Source organism: Lampris incognitus, chromosome 20 (genome assembly GCF_029633865.1).
Source record: "Lampris incognitus isolate fLamInc1 chromosome 20, fLamInc1.hap2, whole genome shotgun sequence".
Lineage (NCBI taxonomy): Eukaryota > Metazoa > Chordata > Actinopteri > Lampriformes > Lampridae > Lampris > Lampris incognitus.
Window position 1 is genome coordinate 10781657 of NC_079230.1, and position 18446 is coordinate 10800102.

Genomic DNA, 18446 nt, shown 5'->3' on the forward strand with positions numbered 1-18446 from the left:
CACTGAAGGTCGTCCTCTGCTGTCCCTTGTCCCCGTCAGGTCTTAGTAAATAACAGGGCTAAGTTGTCAGGCCAATTATGGTCCAGCTAGTACCTTGCCATAGTCCATGGATGGGGTTTCCACAGCAGGGAACAAGTCCAGGATGATACCATTGAAAAGTGGCAGGTCAGCAGACGTCAGCTTGGCGATGTTCATGTCCTTCATACACATTAGCAGGATCTGGGGGGACACAGGGCAAAGGTCAAAAAATCATTTACTGTCTTGCACTTTGCACTTCCTCTAATCCACCCAGAGCATTGTCCATAGAGAGGGACAAGTACAGTAGAGAAGCAGGCTGCCTAGTACAGCTACATTTGTATTTCAAAGAACAGATACCTTGACAAGGACAGGAAATGACGGCACAGCTTGAGCAAGCATTTCAACTCATACTATCATAGTTACCACCCACTATTTGCATGCAGGCTTGTTCTAGTAGTTTGCTTGTCAGAGCAACCCCACTAAGATATCCTCAAAATGTGTCAACCCCTGTCTGTGCACCAACGGTTGACTTAGAGGTACCCCCCCCCCAAAAAAAACAACCCTGAAGACAGGAGCTTCCAATCAGGTACAAAATGATGAGATCTTTCCAAGTTTGCTAATTCAAGTTTTACCCCTTCTTTGATACATTTTGATCACAGCCAGCTCCTCTGTGGGGCATCAGACATACATTTTCCTGGTGTCAACCCTTCATCTGCAGTCACTGTCTCTTAATGGTGAGTATGTGTTATAAAGAGTAAGTGTTTGTCTGCAACCATGTGTGTATGCTTGTGAGTGAGTGTGTGGGAATGTGTGACAAAATGACTTTATGCATGCTCAGTAATCCAGGTAAGGAAATCACAAAGTTGAATCAGTTCATCTGGACACGTTTATTGAGAGAAACATTTCATCACTCATCTAAGTGACTGCTTCAGTCTCAACTGACTGCAGGTATCCCCACCCTTATAAACAACAGCACAGTTGCCTAATGACTGAAACAACGATTGGTTTCATATACAAATTGCAGTGACCATTAACTAGAGTTACAATGGCCATGAGCACTATTCACGGAGGATTGGGTAATAGTTGCAATCCAAGTATTGTAAGATGGCGACAGATGTACATCTGTCATGCAGTTGTACATCCATATTTAAAGATGTTCCCCATATAAGTGTGCTTTGATACTGGGGTGTGAATAACAGTCATAAGTCTTATGTGCCATGAGAGAGTCCTCAAACTGTCTTTCCTGCTTGTAGTCTACTGGAAAAACTAGACACACACAGACAGACAGACAGACAGACAGACAGACAGACAGACAGACAGACAGACAGACAGACAGACAGACAGAGAGAGAAGCCACCTCTTCCCCAGCCAGATTGGGGCAGGTCCGTCTCTTCTTGCCAGCGTAGCGAAGCAAGGAAGTAAGCGCACGTAGGCCAAAGTCATAGTGGTCCTGTTTGGAGAGCTGCTGCACCGCCAGAGAGTAGAGAGTGAACACCTTCTTAGCCAGGACCTAAGAAACACACAGCGGGGGTGGGGGGATAGATATACATGGATGGTATGAGAGAGGGCAACAGATGGATGAAGACATGGTGGCGAAGTAAGATGAAGGGAGAGGGGAAAAGAGGAGAAGGTGATGAGGAGGAGGGACAGAAGATTGAAAGGAAGGGCGCAAGACAGACAAAGACCAACAAAGAGACAGAGGGAGAGAGGGACAAAGGTACAGGGACAGAAGAGGAAAAAAGGACAGAACGATTAAGAGAAAGAGAGAGAGAGAGAGAGAGAGAGAGAGAGAGAGAGAGAGAGAGAGAGAGAGAGAGAGAGAGAGAGAGAGAGAGAGAGAGAGAGAAAATGGAGCCTTTTCGAAGCCAATCTGGAATAAGGATGGTATTATTTCTGGTTGCACTTTTGCCCTGTTATTGGCTTTCTAGATATCTTATTTGAATGAAGATGTCTTTCTTTCAGAATGACTGACTAACTTCTTTACCAATTTTAAAGGACCAAGAGCAAGGAAACTACTGATAAATGGAACTATGGAGTGTGTATGTTTGCGAGTGTGAAAGTAAGGGAAACAGACTTTAGTGAGAAGGTCACCCTTAGTTATCTGACTAACATGTTTTGAAAGAGGAAAGGGAGTTCAAGTTCAAGTTCTTTATTTGTCACATGCACAGAAATACAAAGTAAAACATGCAGTGAAATGAAGGGGGGTACTCCGTCTGTCATTGTGTGAAAAAAGACATAGGCCTAGTATATACAGATAAAAGACAAAAGATCAGTGCATTCTTAAGTCAAAATAAACAATAAATAAAAAAACCTAGCTGTTTCAAGTATGTGAAAAGTCGTATATGTTGAGAGTTCTTATGGCCTGTGGAGAGAAACTTCTCTTTAGTCTCTCTGTTTTGGCTCTAAGACTACAGAGGCATCCACCAGACCCCAATAGCCTGAACAGTCCGTTATTAGGGTGAGAAGTGTCACTCATGATCTTCTTGGCTCTCATCCTCACCCTTCTGGTGTAAGTGTCCTGCAGGATGGGGAGGGATGTTCTGAATGCACCACTCTCTGCAGGCCAACTCGGTCACAGGCAGAACAGTTTCCATACCAGGTGGTGATGCAACCTGTTAGGACACTCTCCACAGCCGAGGAATAGAATGTCTTCAGGGTGGAGGGTGAGACCTTGAATTTCCTCAGCCTTCAGAGTAAGTAGAGCCTCTGTCTGGACTTCTTGAGATTGTGCTGAGTGTAAAGAGTCCAGGTGAGGTCCTCAGCAATGTGTACACCGAGGTATTTAAAGCTGGAGACCCTCTCCACAGGTTCCGTGTTGATCTTTAGTGGGTTGTATCCTGAAGTCCACCACCATTTCTTTGGTCTTGCTGACGTTCAGGGTCAGGTTGTTGGACTGGCACCACTGTGCCAAGTCATCTACTTGGTTCAGACAGGCCTGTTCGTTGTTGTGGAAATCAGGCCTATTACCACTGTGTCATCTCCAAATTTGATGATGGAGGTGGAACTGTCCGTGGCTTTGCAGTCATGTGTGTAGATGTTGTACAGCAGAGGGCTCAGCACACAACCCTGAGGAGTACGTGTTGAGGATCAATGGTTAGGCTGCCCGCCCTAACCACCTGGGGCCAGTCAGTGAGAAAGTTGTACACCCAATTGCACAACGGGGTGTTGATTCCTAGCGACCTCATCTTCGTGACCAGATTGAGGGGGACTATAGTATTAAACGCTGCACTGTAGTCAATGAACAGCATATGCACGTAGTTCCCTCTCCCCCCATCCAGGTGGATTAAGGTGGTGTGCAAGAGGTTAGAGATGGCATCGTCTCTGCACCTGTTGTTTTTATAGGCAAACTGGAGGGGGTCGAATGAGCTGGGCAGGGATGAGCAGATGAAATCTTTCATCAACCTCTCAAAGCACTTCATCACTACTGACGTCAGGGCCACTGGTCGGTAGTCATTCAGGCATGATGGACTGTTGTTCTTTGGCACAGGGACAATAATAGACCGCTTGAAGCATGAGGGGACGACTGCTTGGGCCAGGGATGTGTTAAAGATGCATGTAAGCACTGGAGCTAGCTGGTTAGCGCTGGATTTTAAGACCCGGCCAGGGATCTCGTCAGGCCCTGCAGCTTTCTTTCCACTTACCCCCCTAAGGACCCTCCTTACATCTCTCTCAGTGAAGGTGAATGGGGGTTCCATGCTGTCTACTGTGGCCATTTGGCTGCTGTTGGTGCCGTTAGCCTTGTAGCGTGCGTAAAACACGTTCAGTTTGTCAGCTAGGGAGGGATCCACACTTATAGCCGAGCAAGGCTTGTTTTTAAAATCCGTAATGACCCGTAGTCCATTCCACATGTGAGCAGAGTCACCTTCATTAAAATCAGCTTCCACTTTGTCCTTATAGTGCTGCTTAGCCTCTTTGACTGTCTTCTGCAGGCTGCAAGACGCAGCTTTATAATCAGTCATGTCACCAGAAATCAGCCCTGCATTGTAGGCGATGGTGCGAGGGGTGTGTGTGCGTGTGGGTTTTTTTTTTGTGCACGAGTGTGCATGTGTCTCTGTTTGTATGTGTGAGTTTGGTTTCATGCATGTTAGCGTGCAGGGCTCCTCAGCAAAAATGTCAGTTTGTTTTCATCAAAACTCCTGTGCTGCTTTCAGAGCACGGCTGTCATGCTAGGCAGAGCAGACAACAGATTTGCGCGAGGCAAATACCCCTCCTGTCTCTTCAGCTCAAAGAATAGTCAGTCACAGCATGACTCTAAACCAGGTCAATCCAGGCCAAAGTAGATCAACACCCAGGCCAAAGTTCCCTGGTGTGCTGGATGTGTTAATGGCACAGAAGACAATTTCCATCCCCAGTGCCTGGGCAGGTGTGTGTGTGTGTGTGTGTGTTTAAGAGAACTTGCTTGTGTTTATTTGTGTATTAGACTCTGTGTGTGTGTGTGTGTGTGTGTGTGTGTACAAGAGACTTTTTGTGCGTGTGACTGTGTATGTTTACATTTATGCACCACATGGCACTCATCTACCTCCCTGGATACAGCCAGCAACACCAGTGTGACAAATCCACAAGACTGAGTTGACACCGGGTAGCTCTCCCTACCTCCACTCATCATTTTCAGAATCCCTTAGTCCGTTCGCCTTTCCATTGCACCCTGACAGGGCTATGTTGTTCCATTCTTAATCCCCTGTTTGTTTGTTGGTTTGTTTTTTTCATTAATGCACAGTCAAATCTCCTGATTCCCTGTCTGGGAGATCATCATCACAGAACCTCCTTGTTATTCTGTATCAGGAAAATATAGTCTGTATGTGCACTCTCTCTCTCTCTCTCTCTCTCTCACACACACACACACACACACACACACACACACACACACACACACACACACACACACACACACACACACACACACACACACACACACACACACACACACACACACACACACACACACACACACACACACACACAGTAATCCTATCGTGTCCTGGACTTGGTCCAAACTTCATGACACTGAACCAAGATCATTTCTTGCTGCTTACAGGGATCAGAAGCTGGTGCACAGACATAAGGATCAACACCTTTCGCTGATCTTGATTCAGCTGAGTAGCCCATGTGCTCAGACTCAGAGTGCATTGCTCTCCTGAGTGCTAAATTAGAATCACTTTAATTGACGAGTACAATGAGCCAACAGGAATTTTTCGGTAAAAACCCTGAAATCCATTTTAGAAAAGTGTGGAGTTTGACATGAAAAGGCCGGCTGGGTATCTTTCAATTGAATCCATCAGATTGATTTGATGATACTACATCTCTCAGTGTGGAAGAACTCAATTACACCTGCTGATTGCCTGAGCTCTTCACATAAAGGAGCTAGAATGTCTCATTAAGGCTGTGATAATTCAACAAGATATCCTTTGCAAATCAGCGTGCAATCAGAGTGGCACGCCGGGGTAAAAATATCAGCCGGACCGAATTCATTTAAATGGAAACATCCTGCTTACAGAGCAGGCCATGTTATTGAGAGGTGAAGAGTCATATGGTTGAAACGAAGACCCCTTCATCATCACACACAGCAATGCAGTCTGTGTTTCTATGGCATCGAAATTTACAGTGGTGCTGTCTTATTAAGTGTCCCTCCCAGCACTGTTTCAGCAGAGCTCTGTTGCTCACTGTCTCATCCCTTCCTCCCTTACTCATCCATCCATGAACGACATTAGACTATGAAAGGAAACCCACATGTACACATCAAGAACATGCACACTTTACACAGAAGGGCTGGTGTTGAATCTAGAACTTTCGCGCTGTCAGGTAACAGTGCTGATAACAAAAACCACCGTGCCACCTTATGCAGCTATTTTGCATTTTTTACCTGTTTTAACCAGTTAAACTAGCTACTGTTGTATCGTTGAAACTGTAAATGTTTTGCATCACCTACATGACCACTACTGTCCCTGTGAATACAGGATTCCTTCCTGTTTTAGCTGTGTTCATAAGCATTACGGCAACTGGACATCTGGCATTACCCTGCAGTTGTTGAAGCCCTCTCCAAAAAGCGTAATCTCAGCGATGAGAGTGGAATCAGGTGCAACCATGGCGATGGGTCTGAACATGGACTTGAGGTTGTCTGGTAGCTCAGTGCGACCAGCGTAGCCTGGGAAAAATAACAACAGAGATCACAGCCTCACGAAGACTCCTAACTTAGGCTACTGCAAAGGCATTGTAGGGTCAGCAAAAATACTGTCGAATTGTGCGTGTTTATTTTTTTTCATTTGGTTCCAATCAAGTACAGAAGTAGCCAAAGGACGTGTGAGTTTGTGTGTCTTCTTGGTTCCAATTGTGACTATTTTAACTGCCAGTATCATGACAAAAGGATATGTCTGCGTGTATCTATGTATATGTGTGTGTACGTGTATTTGTATTTGTGTTCCTATAATGTCTCTTAAGTCTTTATCCTGTTGCTTATAATGATAAAGGGATGTGCCCATGTCTTTGTGGTGTGTATGTGCTTTTGTGTGTCCCAATGGTGCCCGCATAGTGAGTATGGTTTATGTCAGACATAATGACAAAAGGAAGTGTTTGATTCTTTGCAGACATGCATGCCGACCCACCAGGGTTCATGGTAATGAAGATGCCACATGACCAGATGAGGCGTATCTCCTGTCCTTCAAAAACGAAGCTGGTGTGTGCAGCTGAGAGAGCAGACAGGATGGAGAGGATCTGCTGAGCAACCACTGAGAGCACCTCAATGTTGATACGGTTAAACTCATCAAAGCAGCCCCAGGCTCCTGTCTGGGGGTAGAGACAAATGCTGCCTTCAAGTCATGTCGAACATCATATCATAACAAGATGAGCACACATGATCAGCTTGACACACACATACACAAACACACACTTTCTCTCATACACATGCAAATACACAAATACATGCATCCAAATACAAATGAATCGACACATACACAGATATGGTGCAAAACACAGTTAAAGAACTGTTAAATAACTTATCAAATAAGTATTATTTATGTAATAAAGATATCTCTCTCACACACACACACACATCGCCATGGTTGCACCTGTACACACACACAACAAACAAAACTGATACAGCACTTTTTTCAATACCAAGCAGTCAACTCACACAGTTTTGCAACAATATGTTTATAGCAATAAGTTTGAGCATGCATTTCATAGTCTGATTAGCGTTTACATCATCATTACCATCCCTCTCCTCTTCTTGCATCTCACCTGGGCCAGGCCAGAGTACATGCGTCCCATGGACTTGTAGTCAAGTCCTTCAGAGCAGTTGACAACAATGACATACATCCCCAGAGCCTTGCCCAGGTCCTTGACTGTCTCTGTCTTCCCTGTGCCGGCAGGACCTTTTGGAGAGCCCCCACGGTGAAGGTAGAGTGCTGTGGTCAGTGTCATGTAACACCTGAATGGCAATGATGGGAGAGGAAGCGAAAGGAAGATAGAGACTGGTGTTAACTGTACACATGTAAAAAAGATCAAGATAGGATTATTTAAGAGAGGGAGTGAGGAAACTATGCAATATGAAAAGTTTCATTTACTGTGAGATCAAGGTTTAATGACTCAATTTCACCAAATTAGACCAAACTACTAGAAAAAGGAACTCTGCCAAATCCAGGATTGCTATAATAGAGACATAGTTCCTTTATGAGAACAGTCATTTGCATTATCAACAGTTATAAGGACCAGATAAAGCTCAAAATGACACAGGCCTATTAAAATGCCAGCTATTTCTGGCTTCCGCCTTCCTGAGATTCGGCTTCATGAGAACGATAACCACAGTTTATTCTCTTACTCTTTGCTATAATCTGCCCTAACCTCTTCATTCGCCCTACTGATTGCGCTATTTTCTGTGCTTTATTCACTTATCGCTAGATTCTCTACTTTTTTCTTTTTTCCCTCAAACGATTATTGTGTTAGTGGGCAACCTTTCGTTTAGTTTGTTTTCGAGCTTCGAGTTTAGCCTAGCTTAGCAGTTAGCGCTATTGCATTTGAAGTCAAATTGGCCTCGTTAAAACAATGGTGTGTGGTGACTGTTCCGCAGTTACAGATAAGTTGTCTACAACAGCAACGTCCATGAGTTAAGAGTAGCTTCTTTTGGCTAGGATTATGTTAGATGTGACAGTCACTCCTGATAGCTTTAGCCCCAGGCCTGACAGCAGACCTGCTATTGTTAGCACTAGCTCAGCCTCGTCGACAGATGTGGTGGAGTTTGCCAGTGTGGGAAGGCTCGCAAGAGCAAGCCACTAGTTGTGTGGCCTGGTCTGCAGTCACCTCTCCTGACTGCAAACTGGTGTTCGCCCCTCACCAGCCCTGTTTGTAGTCCTACTGGCCAGCATGCCTCTCCCGCTGAGTAAAGCAAAGTACACTAAGTGATAAGAGACCCCATTACCCGCAATATCAGATTAGCTTCACCAGCCTTGGCTCAGTTTAAATGGGGCCACAGTCTCCGACATAGAGGATAACCTTAGGGTGCTGGCATCAGGGAGGGCGCATCAGGGAACTCAGGCAAACAGCATCACTACTTTCAGCAACACTGTTATTCATGTCAGCACCAGTAATGCTAGGATGAAGCAATCAATTTTCCCAATTTACCCTCGGGGATGAATAAAGTATTCTGATTCTGATCGGAGATCTTAAAAGCCAGCCTAGTCAGGACGCTTGAGTTTGCCAGAAAGATGTGTCGGCATTGATTAATCGTCTCTGGTCCCTTACCCATGAGGGGTAATGATGAGCTGTACAGTAGGCTCACCTCAATGAACCACTGGCTGGCTCATAATTGTAATGAGCCGGGATTCGGTTTTATTGATCACTGGCCTTCTTTCTGGGGCTGCTCTTACCTGCTGAAAGTGGATGATATTCACCCTACTGGGGATGGCATCATTCTTTTGTCGAGTATTATAGATACGTAGCTGTCTATGTGCAGTTTGACACTAGGGACTTATTCAGTAGGTTGCAAGTGATTAGAGAGCCTGCTAGGTTAAAACCTAGTACGAATGTGTAATCAACTAGTTTAGGTAATATGTTTAGAAAGGGAATTTCTCACAGATTATCATATTATCATATAGTATGGGATAGGCTCCAGCATCCCCATGACCCTGAGTGCAGGATAAGCGGTTTGGAGGATGGATGGATGGATAGATTATCAGACTGACAGCCTGGTCTATATCATTGAGACCGTCTCTCTATCCTGCTGTATTGCTCTCAAACTCTCTTCTCCTAAATGTGTGAATCACAATAATCTAATAATCATTCCTACCACTGGTGGTGGTGAATTGGTGAATGCAAAGATGAGCTCATGGTAGCTGCTGGACAGCTGACACTATTGCTTGACAGTGAAGGCAAGTACAGGAAAGAGACTGTTTCAAATGCTGATACTGACAGGGACAAGGCTGATGTATTGAGAGGTCTAATTCCTGAGTTTGAAAGCAGTTATGAATCCCTTAAGTCATATGATCAATTTTTAATTTTTGATCCTTCAACTTGGCCTCAAGAAATGATAGACCGCCACAGTTTTGGCAATACAATACAACACTTACTAACATCCTCCAGAAATATGAGGCCAGCTTGTCTGTTAACATACTCCACTGTAAAAGAATGAATGCATTTAAAGCAAGTAGGAAAACGTTTGGCAGCCTCCTCTGTGTATGACTTGGTCAACACAGTGAAGATAAGTAATCCAGATAGTTACTCCAACATTCATAAAGTCCTTCTGTTGTCTCTTACACTGCCCTTGAGCAGTGCTGCATGTGAGAGGGGATTTTCACATCTCAATATAATAAAAAGCAAGTACAGATCCCATCCCTCTTGTCAGACTCTCGCCATTCATCCCTGATGTACATCCATTTGTCTAAGATGACAACAGAGACTTTTGACCCGAAGCCAGCTGTTGACTTATGGATGCAAACAGCTAATCGCAGACTCAACCAGGGAAAAAGAAGTAGGCCTACGTCTTCATCTGCCATGTTGGAAAGAGAGGGAGACAAAAGATATGTCCTCATATCAAAGATATGAGGACATAACCACATTCTAAAGTCACAAATACTAAGAATAGGAAAAAAAAGTACTTACAAAAAAGATCAAAATATCTATACATAAGAAAAATGGATTTATATGTCACTGCTTGAATGGCTGATAAAGACCTGTCAGTGAGGGGGGTGATGACCAGCCTTCCAGAGTTGCCCAGATACTCATAACCATACTTGAAGTGTGTGTTGGTCTGTCGTATAATGCAGTCATCCATGTCCTGTTAAGTTTAAAAGAAAAAGGGAATGAAAAAAGTGAGTGGGCTTGCTTTTTTGAAAAATCTTTTTTTTTTTTTTTCACCTTAATTTTTCAACTTTAAAACTCATCTCTGTTCATTGACAGGCCAGCGAGACAAAAAGTGGTTGAGTTGAGTAAAGGGGTGATTTTTATTTTGCTCCCTAAAAAAAAAAACACACACACCACACCTCCTCAGAGAAATAACATTCCGCAATACTAAATCTATCGACCCCCTCCAACTCTCTGATCTGCGCTCCACTGCTCTCCCCCTGGAACCAGCCTCTACCTCACCTGATGATCTCATCAATCACCTCAACGCCACTCTGTCTGCCTCCCTCAACACACTGACCCCTCTCAAAACAAAAACAGTCTCCTTCAACACCTCTGCACCCTGGTTCACACCTGAGCGCCACACAATGAAACAGACTGCCAGCAAACTGGAACGACGCGTCAAGAAAACATCTCTCACTGGACATCAAGAAGCCCACAACCTCCACCTCTTCACCTACAAAGATGCCCTCACTGCCACCAAGTCTGCCTATTTTTCCACCATCATTAATAATTCCAACTGTAACCCCCACACCCTATTCTCCACTGTGAAAAACTTTCCCAATTTTTTGCAGACAAAATGACCGCTATCAACAAATCACTGTCCCCTGGTTCTGACTCGGCAGCACCTACTCCGGCCCCTCTTCTCCCCATTCCTCTTGACCTCCCTACCCCTCCCCCTGATCGCCGCCTCTCCCGGTTTGTTCCAGTTGCCCCTACCACTATCTCTGAACTCATCAGCTTATCAAAATCCACAATCTGCTCCCTTGATCCCCTCCCCACCCCCCTACTGAAGAAATGCCTCCCTGCCCTATGCCCCTACCTCACCAACCTTTTCAATTCCTCACTGTCCCATGGAATTGTCCCCTCTGCCTACAAAACTGCCGCTGTTACCCCAATTCTCAAGGAACCAGGTCTTGATCCATCCTGCCTCAACCACTACCGGTCAATCTGCAACCTCCCCTTCTTCTCAAAAACCCTGGAACGCATTGTCGCCACACAACTCCAAACCTACCTACACTTCAACCTACTCGAACCCCTCCAGTCCGGTTTTCGCCCACTCCACAGCACTGAAACTGCACTCCTTAAAGTACTCAATGACCTCCTCACCTCTGCTGATACTGGAGCCCTAACATCCTCATTCTCCTCGACCTGAGTGCAGCCTTTGATACTGTGAGCCACAACATCCTGCTCACCAGATTGAAAGACGTCAGTATTGAAGGCACCATACTCAGCTGGCTCCAGTCCTACCTCTCCAACAGGTCACACTTCATCTCACTTCACAACCACTCCTCTGTTCCATCCACAGTCACACAAGGTGTTCTCCAAGGTTCTGTACTCGGACCACTCCTTTTCATCATCTACATCCTCCCTCTTGGTCGGATTCTCTGCCATTTCAACCTGGACTTCCACTGTTATGCTGATGACACCCAGATATACCTCAGCACCAAATCCCCTCACAATCCACCACTCTCTCACATCAACTCCCGTCTGTCTGCAGTTAAAGTCTGGATGCAGCAAAACGTCCTCAAACTCAACAGTGACAAAACTGAACTCCTCTTCATTGGCTCCAAGTCAACTCTCAGCCAAATCAACAACCTCACACTCACCATCGATGACACTACTGTCTCCCCTTCCTCCCAGGCACACAACCTTGGTGTGATCCTTGATCCCACCCTCTCCCTTGAGCCACATATCTGCCAAATGGTCAAATCCTTCTTCTACCACCTTCGCAAAATTGCGAAAATAAGACCCTCTCTCACACACCCTGCTGCTGAGATACTGATCCATGCCTTCATCTCCTCCCACTTTGATTACTGCAACTCACTCCTCTATGTCATCAGTGCTAGCTCTATCAAGAGACTCCAATTGGTCCAGAATGCATCCGCCTGACTTTTAACTTTCACCAAATCCTGGCACATCACCCCAGTCCTAAAAGACCTCCACTGGCTACCCATCTCCCACCAGATCAATTACAAAATCCTGGTTCTTACGTATAAAGCCCTTCACAAATTGGCTCCTCCATACCTCACTGACCTCCTCTACCCCTACCAACCGTCTCGGTCCCTCAGATCCACCTCAGCCTCCCTTCCCTCTACCCCCAGGTCCAACCTCCGTGGCTTTGGTGGCCGAACCTTCCCCAGGGCAGCTCTCAGGCTCTGGAACTCACTCCCCCAAATCATTAGAGACTCAGAATCCCTCCCACTCTTCCAATCCCATCTCAAGACACACCTCTTCTCCATTGCCTTCTCGTGCCCCCCCCGTCCTCTCATCCACCCCCAATCTGAGGCAGACTAAGGACCGAGCACTCGCCTTGCTCCCTCCCTCAACTCCCCCCCAAAGCACAGCAGACACTGCTGCGATCTGCCCACATTCAAGTCATTCATCAGGACTCACCTCTTCAGACTTCATCTGTGATTTATGTGATTTATGATGTTTGTTTTTCTTTCTCTTTCGTATGTGTTTAAGTGGGAGAGTGCTGATGGCGCCGTGTGTGGCTGCCACTTCTCCCTCTCGTAGCCCCCCTTCCCATCCACCCCTGTATGTCTGTGCTATTTTTATCTGTTGTCGTTTCACCCCGTTTATTGTAAAGTGACTTTGAGTATTAGAAAAGTGCTATATAAGTTTAATTTATTATTATCCTGTTTAGTTTAAAAGAAAAATGGAATGAAAAAAATAAGGGCTTGTTTTTTTATCTTTTTTTTTCACTTTACTTTTTCAATGTTAAAACTCATATCTGTTCTTTGACAGGCCAGCGAGACAAAAAATGGTTGAGGTGAGTAAAGGGGTGATTTTTATTTTGCTCCCTAAAAAAAAGTGTGAAACTGCGAGAAGGTCTGCATGCTTGAGTCTTCCATCCATGCCTTTTTCTTCACCTGCCACAAACTATTGAGAGAACAAAAGCTATTCATCTGAATCCGCTCATTTTACCACACCATGGTGTCCATCTTCTAAACTTAAACTGCTATCAGTAGCAGGGGCAGAAAAGGGTATTACGGAAAACTTTAAAGAATTATTCCTATCTCCAACACTTTATTTCAGAGCCGCCCTTACCTAAAAAATAAAAATAATTAAAAAAAAACTTAAAAAGAGTCAATCCTATTTAAAAAAACAGCTACCAATTAAATTCCTGATGAAGATGTGGCTAGAGAAGAGGTACCCTGTGCAGCCTAATTCACCGCCTAGCCCATTTTGTATTACTCTATCAACATTTTAGCCGTTTTAACAGGTCACCCGACATTCAGTTGTTACAATGATGGTCTTTTAGGGAAGTAATGAAAAAGAGATACAATCAACACATGGAACAAAAGGAAGCCTATGTTATTAAAGGCTAAAGCATTTTCAGAGTTCTAACACAATGATTCTGAGTTTCAGCTAATTGCGCAAACCAGCATCTAAGTGTTGTAAATATAGGGGAAACAAGGATGTATACACACACACACACACACACACACACACACACACACACACACACACACACACACACACACACAAGCAAATCCCAACACAGGCACAAACAAATGCATAATAACCAAACTTATGACTTAAGAGCACTTTTACAAAATCATTAGACGGTAAAACAGTTAGTGAAGATAACTGAATGTGGATGCAGGGGCCAGTTCCAGAGAAAGAAACACAATCCTTGGAAAAAGTCAAAAGTAGTGTGCACAACCACAATAAGCAAATACAACTACTTTATAACTGTTGTTCTGTTGGTATTTGAATCTTGGCTAACCTGTTTTATGTACACATCATGTTATTAGCAGTTAACTGATTTATAAGAAATGCTGATAAAAACTGAATTGAAGAGCATGACAGCGTCCCTGACTACCATAATGGGTAGCACATGGAACTAAACCTAAAAACATTCCCCTTATATTTGTGTTCAAAGGGGAAAAAAACATCCATATCCATCTGAACATCGTTGTCTTGCTTGGTCACATATATAGGAGGGGATAAGTTTGAAACAAGCACCTAGAGAGCAGCAGAGGATCAGCTGCTTTCAATTTTTCATTTCTACTGATGGTCAGTTGAGTTCCATATTGGCAGGGAAGCTAAATCAACTGAGAAGGAAAACCACTGTGTGGCAGCAGAAATCATGTCAAATTAATGTTTTATGTTAACTTCTCCTGTCCCCCACTGCCTTTTCTGACCCAAGCCTAACCCTCTCTTCACTGTACCTTTTTCCCTGTACTCCTTTTCCTCTTCTTCTTCTCCAGACAAACATATCCATCAATGCATTTTTATTTTTCATCTCACCTTTCTCCTCTGCATACCTTCTCCCAGTAGAGCCGTAGCTGGCACAGCCAGTCAAAGGCACTGATGTCGTTACAGCCCACTTTCTCCAGCTTGTCAATGACATCGCGGGCATGGACCTCCACTATGACCAGAGCCACAATCTTCAGACGCAGGATCTTGGAAAGGTTCCCACGAATGGCTGCTGAATACTGGTGAAGCATGGACGCCTGAGAAAGACAGATTGTTAATTAAAGGGTGTGGGGGGGTGCATTCTTTGAGGCTCTTCCTGCAAATTCCAAACTGAATTTCTCCTTTAGATGATATAAACTCTTTTAACATTGAGGTTCTGCAGCAAAAAGAAAGACGTTATGATCCTAATAGGTAACAGAAAAATCAAAATCTTGGATGAGCAAGAAAAGATAGAGCTGACAACAGCATAATGAAGTGGTGGACAATTGTGTGTCTCAAAGGGCCAAAAACAGGCAAGTTTAGGCTGTTCTGGTGATTCAACCACTTAAAATGAGTATAATAAAAGTTCACACCTTACAACACCAAAATGTGTTTGATTCTGCATCAGTAATACCTGGGCACCAAAAAAATAACATTTAGGTAAAAGATATTTTGTGTGCCTTTTCATTCCAACCAAAGATCTGTACAGTGAACACACTAACAAACCATCAGTCGGATGGTCTAACTGGTGAAAAACCTGCATGCACAGCTTGCAACGGCATAGTTGGAGATCAGTAGTATAATGGAAATTCCTATATTCGTTTGTTTTAACCTGTTTCTTTTTCATGGACTTGAGAGCAGACTTGTCAGTACACTCCTTGCTGGTCATCAGTGATTTGGTGACATCAGTGGTCCACTGAATTTGACTGGCTGTGATCGCCATCTGAAATAGAAAAAATCTTCAGGACTGTGACTTTAAACAAAGACCCGCAGAGAATAAAGCGTGGGCAGGTGTTACTGTCAGTCAATGTAATTTCAGACCTGTGTGTGTGTGTGTGGGGGGGGTATGAAAGAAAACAAAGCCAGACACAAGCGCACCTGTCCGGGCCAGTCTCTGACCCATTTGTCTCTCTTCCCTGTCATCTTCTTGAGGGCTAAACGGCAGTGTCTCAGGCAGTCTCTCAGTGTACTCTGCATGCTCTTCTCAATGTCACAAAGCCAGATCTAAGAATACACATAGATGAACAAGACTGGTTTATCCAGTCCTCAGCATTACTGCTGTTGACTTCATAAATTCAACATCACTATCAACTTAACATTTATGTATAATTCTATGTGTACATAATTATAGTGATTTTATTCTTATCACTACCAACATATAATCCTCTTTATAACTGTTACCTCAACAGGTCTCTCCAGAGATACAGAATGGGTAAACTGGACGAACTCCCCATCAGCAGAGAACATCCCATTGGCCTCAGATTTATTGCTGCCGATTCCCACCTACAAGGGGGGCACAGAGCAAAAGCTCATATCTGTTTTCTACTTCACAAGCTTGGTCAATCTACTACTACTACTACTACTTTCGGCTGCTTCCGTTAAGGGTTTGCCACAGCGGATCATCCGTTTCCATTACTTCCTGTCCTCTGCATCTTCCTCTGTCACACCAGCCACCTTGCATGTCCTCCCTCACCACATCTATAAACCTCCTCTTTGGCCGTCCTCTTTTTCTCTTCTCTGGCAGCTCCATATTCAGCATCCTTCTCCGAATATATACATAGCATCTCTCACCCACACATGTCCAAGCCATCTCAATCTTGCCTCTCTTACTTTGTCTCCAAACTGTCCAACCTGAGCTGTCCCTCTAATATAATCATTCCTAATCCTGTACTTCTTCATCACTCCCAATGAAAATCTTAGCATCTTCAACTCTGCCATCTTCGGCTCCCCCTCCTGTCTTTTTGCCACCTCCAGCTCCACCTCCTGTCTTTTCATCAGTGCCACTGTCTCCAAACCATAAAACATAGCAGGTCTCGCAACCATGTTGTAAACCTTCCCTTTAACTCTTGTTGGTAACCTTCTGTTGCAAATCACTCCTAACACTCTTCTCCACACACTCCACCCTGCATGCACTCTCTTCTTCACCTCTCTTCTGCACTCCCTGTTACTTTGACAGTTGACCCCAATTATTTAAACTCATCCACTCCTTGCATCCTCACCATTCTGCTGTCCTCCCTCTCATTCACACATAGGTATTCCGTCTTGCTCCTATTGACTTTCATTCCTCTTCTCTCCAGTGCATACCTCCACTTCTCCAGGCTCTTCTCAGCCTGCACCCTACTCTCACTAAAGATCACAATGTCATCCGCAAACATCATAGTCCACAGAGACTCCTGCCTGATCTCATCCGTCAATCTGTCCATCACCATTGCAAACGAAAAAGGGCTCAGAGCCGATCCTTGATGTAACCCCACCTCCATCTTGAACCCATCTGTCATTCCAACCGCACACCTCACCATTGTCACACTTCCCTTATACATATCCTGCACCACTCCTACATACTTCTCTGCAACTCCTGACTTCCTCATACAATACCGCACCTCCTCTCTCGGCACCCTGTCATATTCGTTCTCTAAATCCACAAAGACATAATGTAACTCCTTCTGGCCTTCTCTATACTTCTCAATCAACATTCTCAAAGCAAACATCGCATCCATAGTGACCTTTCGTGGCATGAAACCATACTGCTGCTCATTAATCATCACCTCTCCTCTTAACCTAGCTTCTATTACTCTTTCCCATATCTTCATGCTGTAGCTGATCAACTTTATACCTCTGTAGTTGCTACAGTTCTTCCTTTTCCTTTGCAACCTCTCTCTTCGCTTCACATTGCATCTCCTTGTACTCCTGTCTACTTTCTTCATCTCTCTGACTATCCCACTTCTTCTTTGCCAACCTCTTCCTCTTTTCTGTACTTCCTCATTCCACCACCAAGTCTCCTTGTCTTCCTTCCTCTGTCTTGATGACACACCAAGTAAGGTATAACCCAGCCATTGAGGATGCACAAGCCAGTGCACTCTTAAGTGCCAGTCCCAAACAGGAAGAGCATCCGGCATAAAATCTTTGCCAATTCAAATATGCGGATCATAAAACAGATTTCCAAGCTGGGTCAATCTGCATATGTTTATATGTATGCATGCATTCAATGACATCAGTGTGCATTGGCCAGCAATGTCGTAGGGTTCTGTGAAAAGTAGCTCTAAATTACAGGTCTAATTTCCATAATCAATGGCAAACGATATTTAGGGAAAATTGTTTTTTGCTTTTTCAAAACATTTTGGCTGGTGGTGTTCAATAGGATGTATGCTAACACCAGCAAGGAATATGACAATTGAAAGATATCAGTTAGGCTACAGCATTCTTTAGATTATTTTTCTTATTACAGTAACAAACACATCTAATGCAACACTGGGTCTACAGCTATGTAAAATGTATTGTCATATGTGTAATGGGGAAGAAAAACAATATTTTTCCAAAACTATCAAAACATTTGTGACCTAGTCAACCCCCCTGGAAACTATCAGCTTCAATGTCAAGGCTTTTAAAAACCTCCCAGACCTATAGAGGAACCCAGAAAATTGCAGCAATTACTTGATTTTTGTGGAATGCTTTTTGAAGGCCAGAAAAAGCTTAAAGATATGCTGACTTCACTTTAGTCAATCCTGTGATAGCTGATTCTTCATAAATAGCAACCATGAAGTGGAGGGTATTCATGGATCTAATACCTCACATCATTTCCTCCTGACCTTTTGTATTATCATGACATAAAATTAAACGAAATAGATCTGGGTCAATAGTCCTGCAATGACTTATAAAACAAAAAAAATCCAGCAGAAAAAGAACCAGAAAGC

General features: G+C 44.1%; 1 protein-coding gene across 1 annotated transcript in view; it reads right to left on the reverse strand.

The window, feature by feature from the left end:
- The window catches only part of dnah2 (dynein, axonemal, heavy chain 2), a 223342-nt gene that overhangs the window by 114478 nt on the left and 90418 nt on the right, over window positions 1–18446 (reverse strand). Inside the window, exons 31-40 of the mRNA XM_056300849.1 lie at window positions 15937–16038; window positions 15634–15759; window positions 15368–15478; window positions 14625–14813; window positions 10179–10282; window positions 7252–7441; window positions 6618–6798; window positions 6033–6160; window positions 1376–1528; window positions 94–219 (exon numbers count right to left, since the gene is read on the reverse strand). Coding sequence (XP_056156824.1) covers window positions 94–219; window positions 1376–1528; window positions 6033–6160; window positions 6618–6798; window positions 7252–7441; window positions 10179–10282; window positions 14625–14813; window positions 15368–15478; window positions 15634–15759; window positions 15937–16038 — 1410 coding nt within the window. The remainder of the gene's footprint in view (window positions 1–93; window positions 220–1375; window positions 1529–6032; window positions 6161–6617; window positions 6799–7251; window positions 7442–10178; window positions 10283–14624; window positions 14814–15367; window positions 15479–15633; window positions 15760–15936; window positions 16039–18446) is intronic.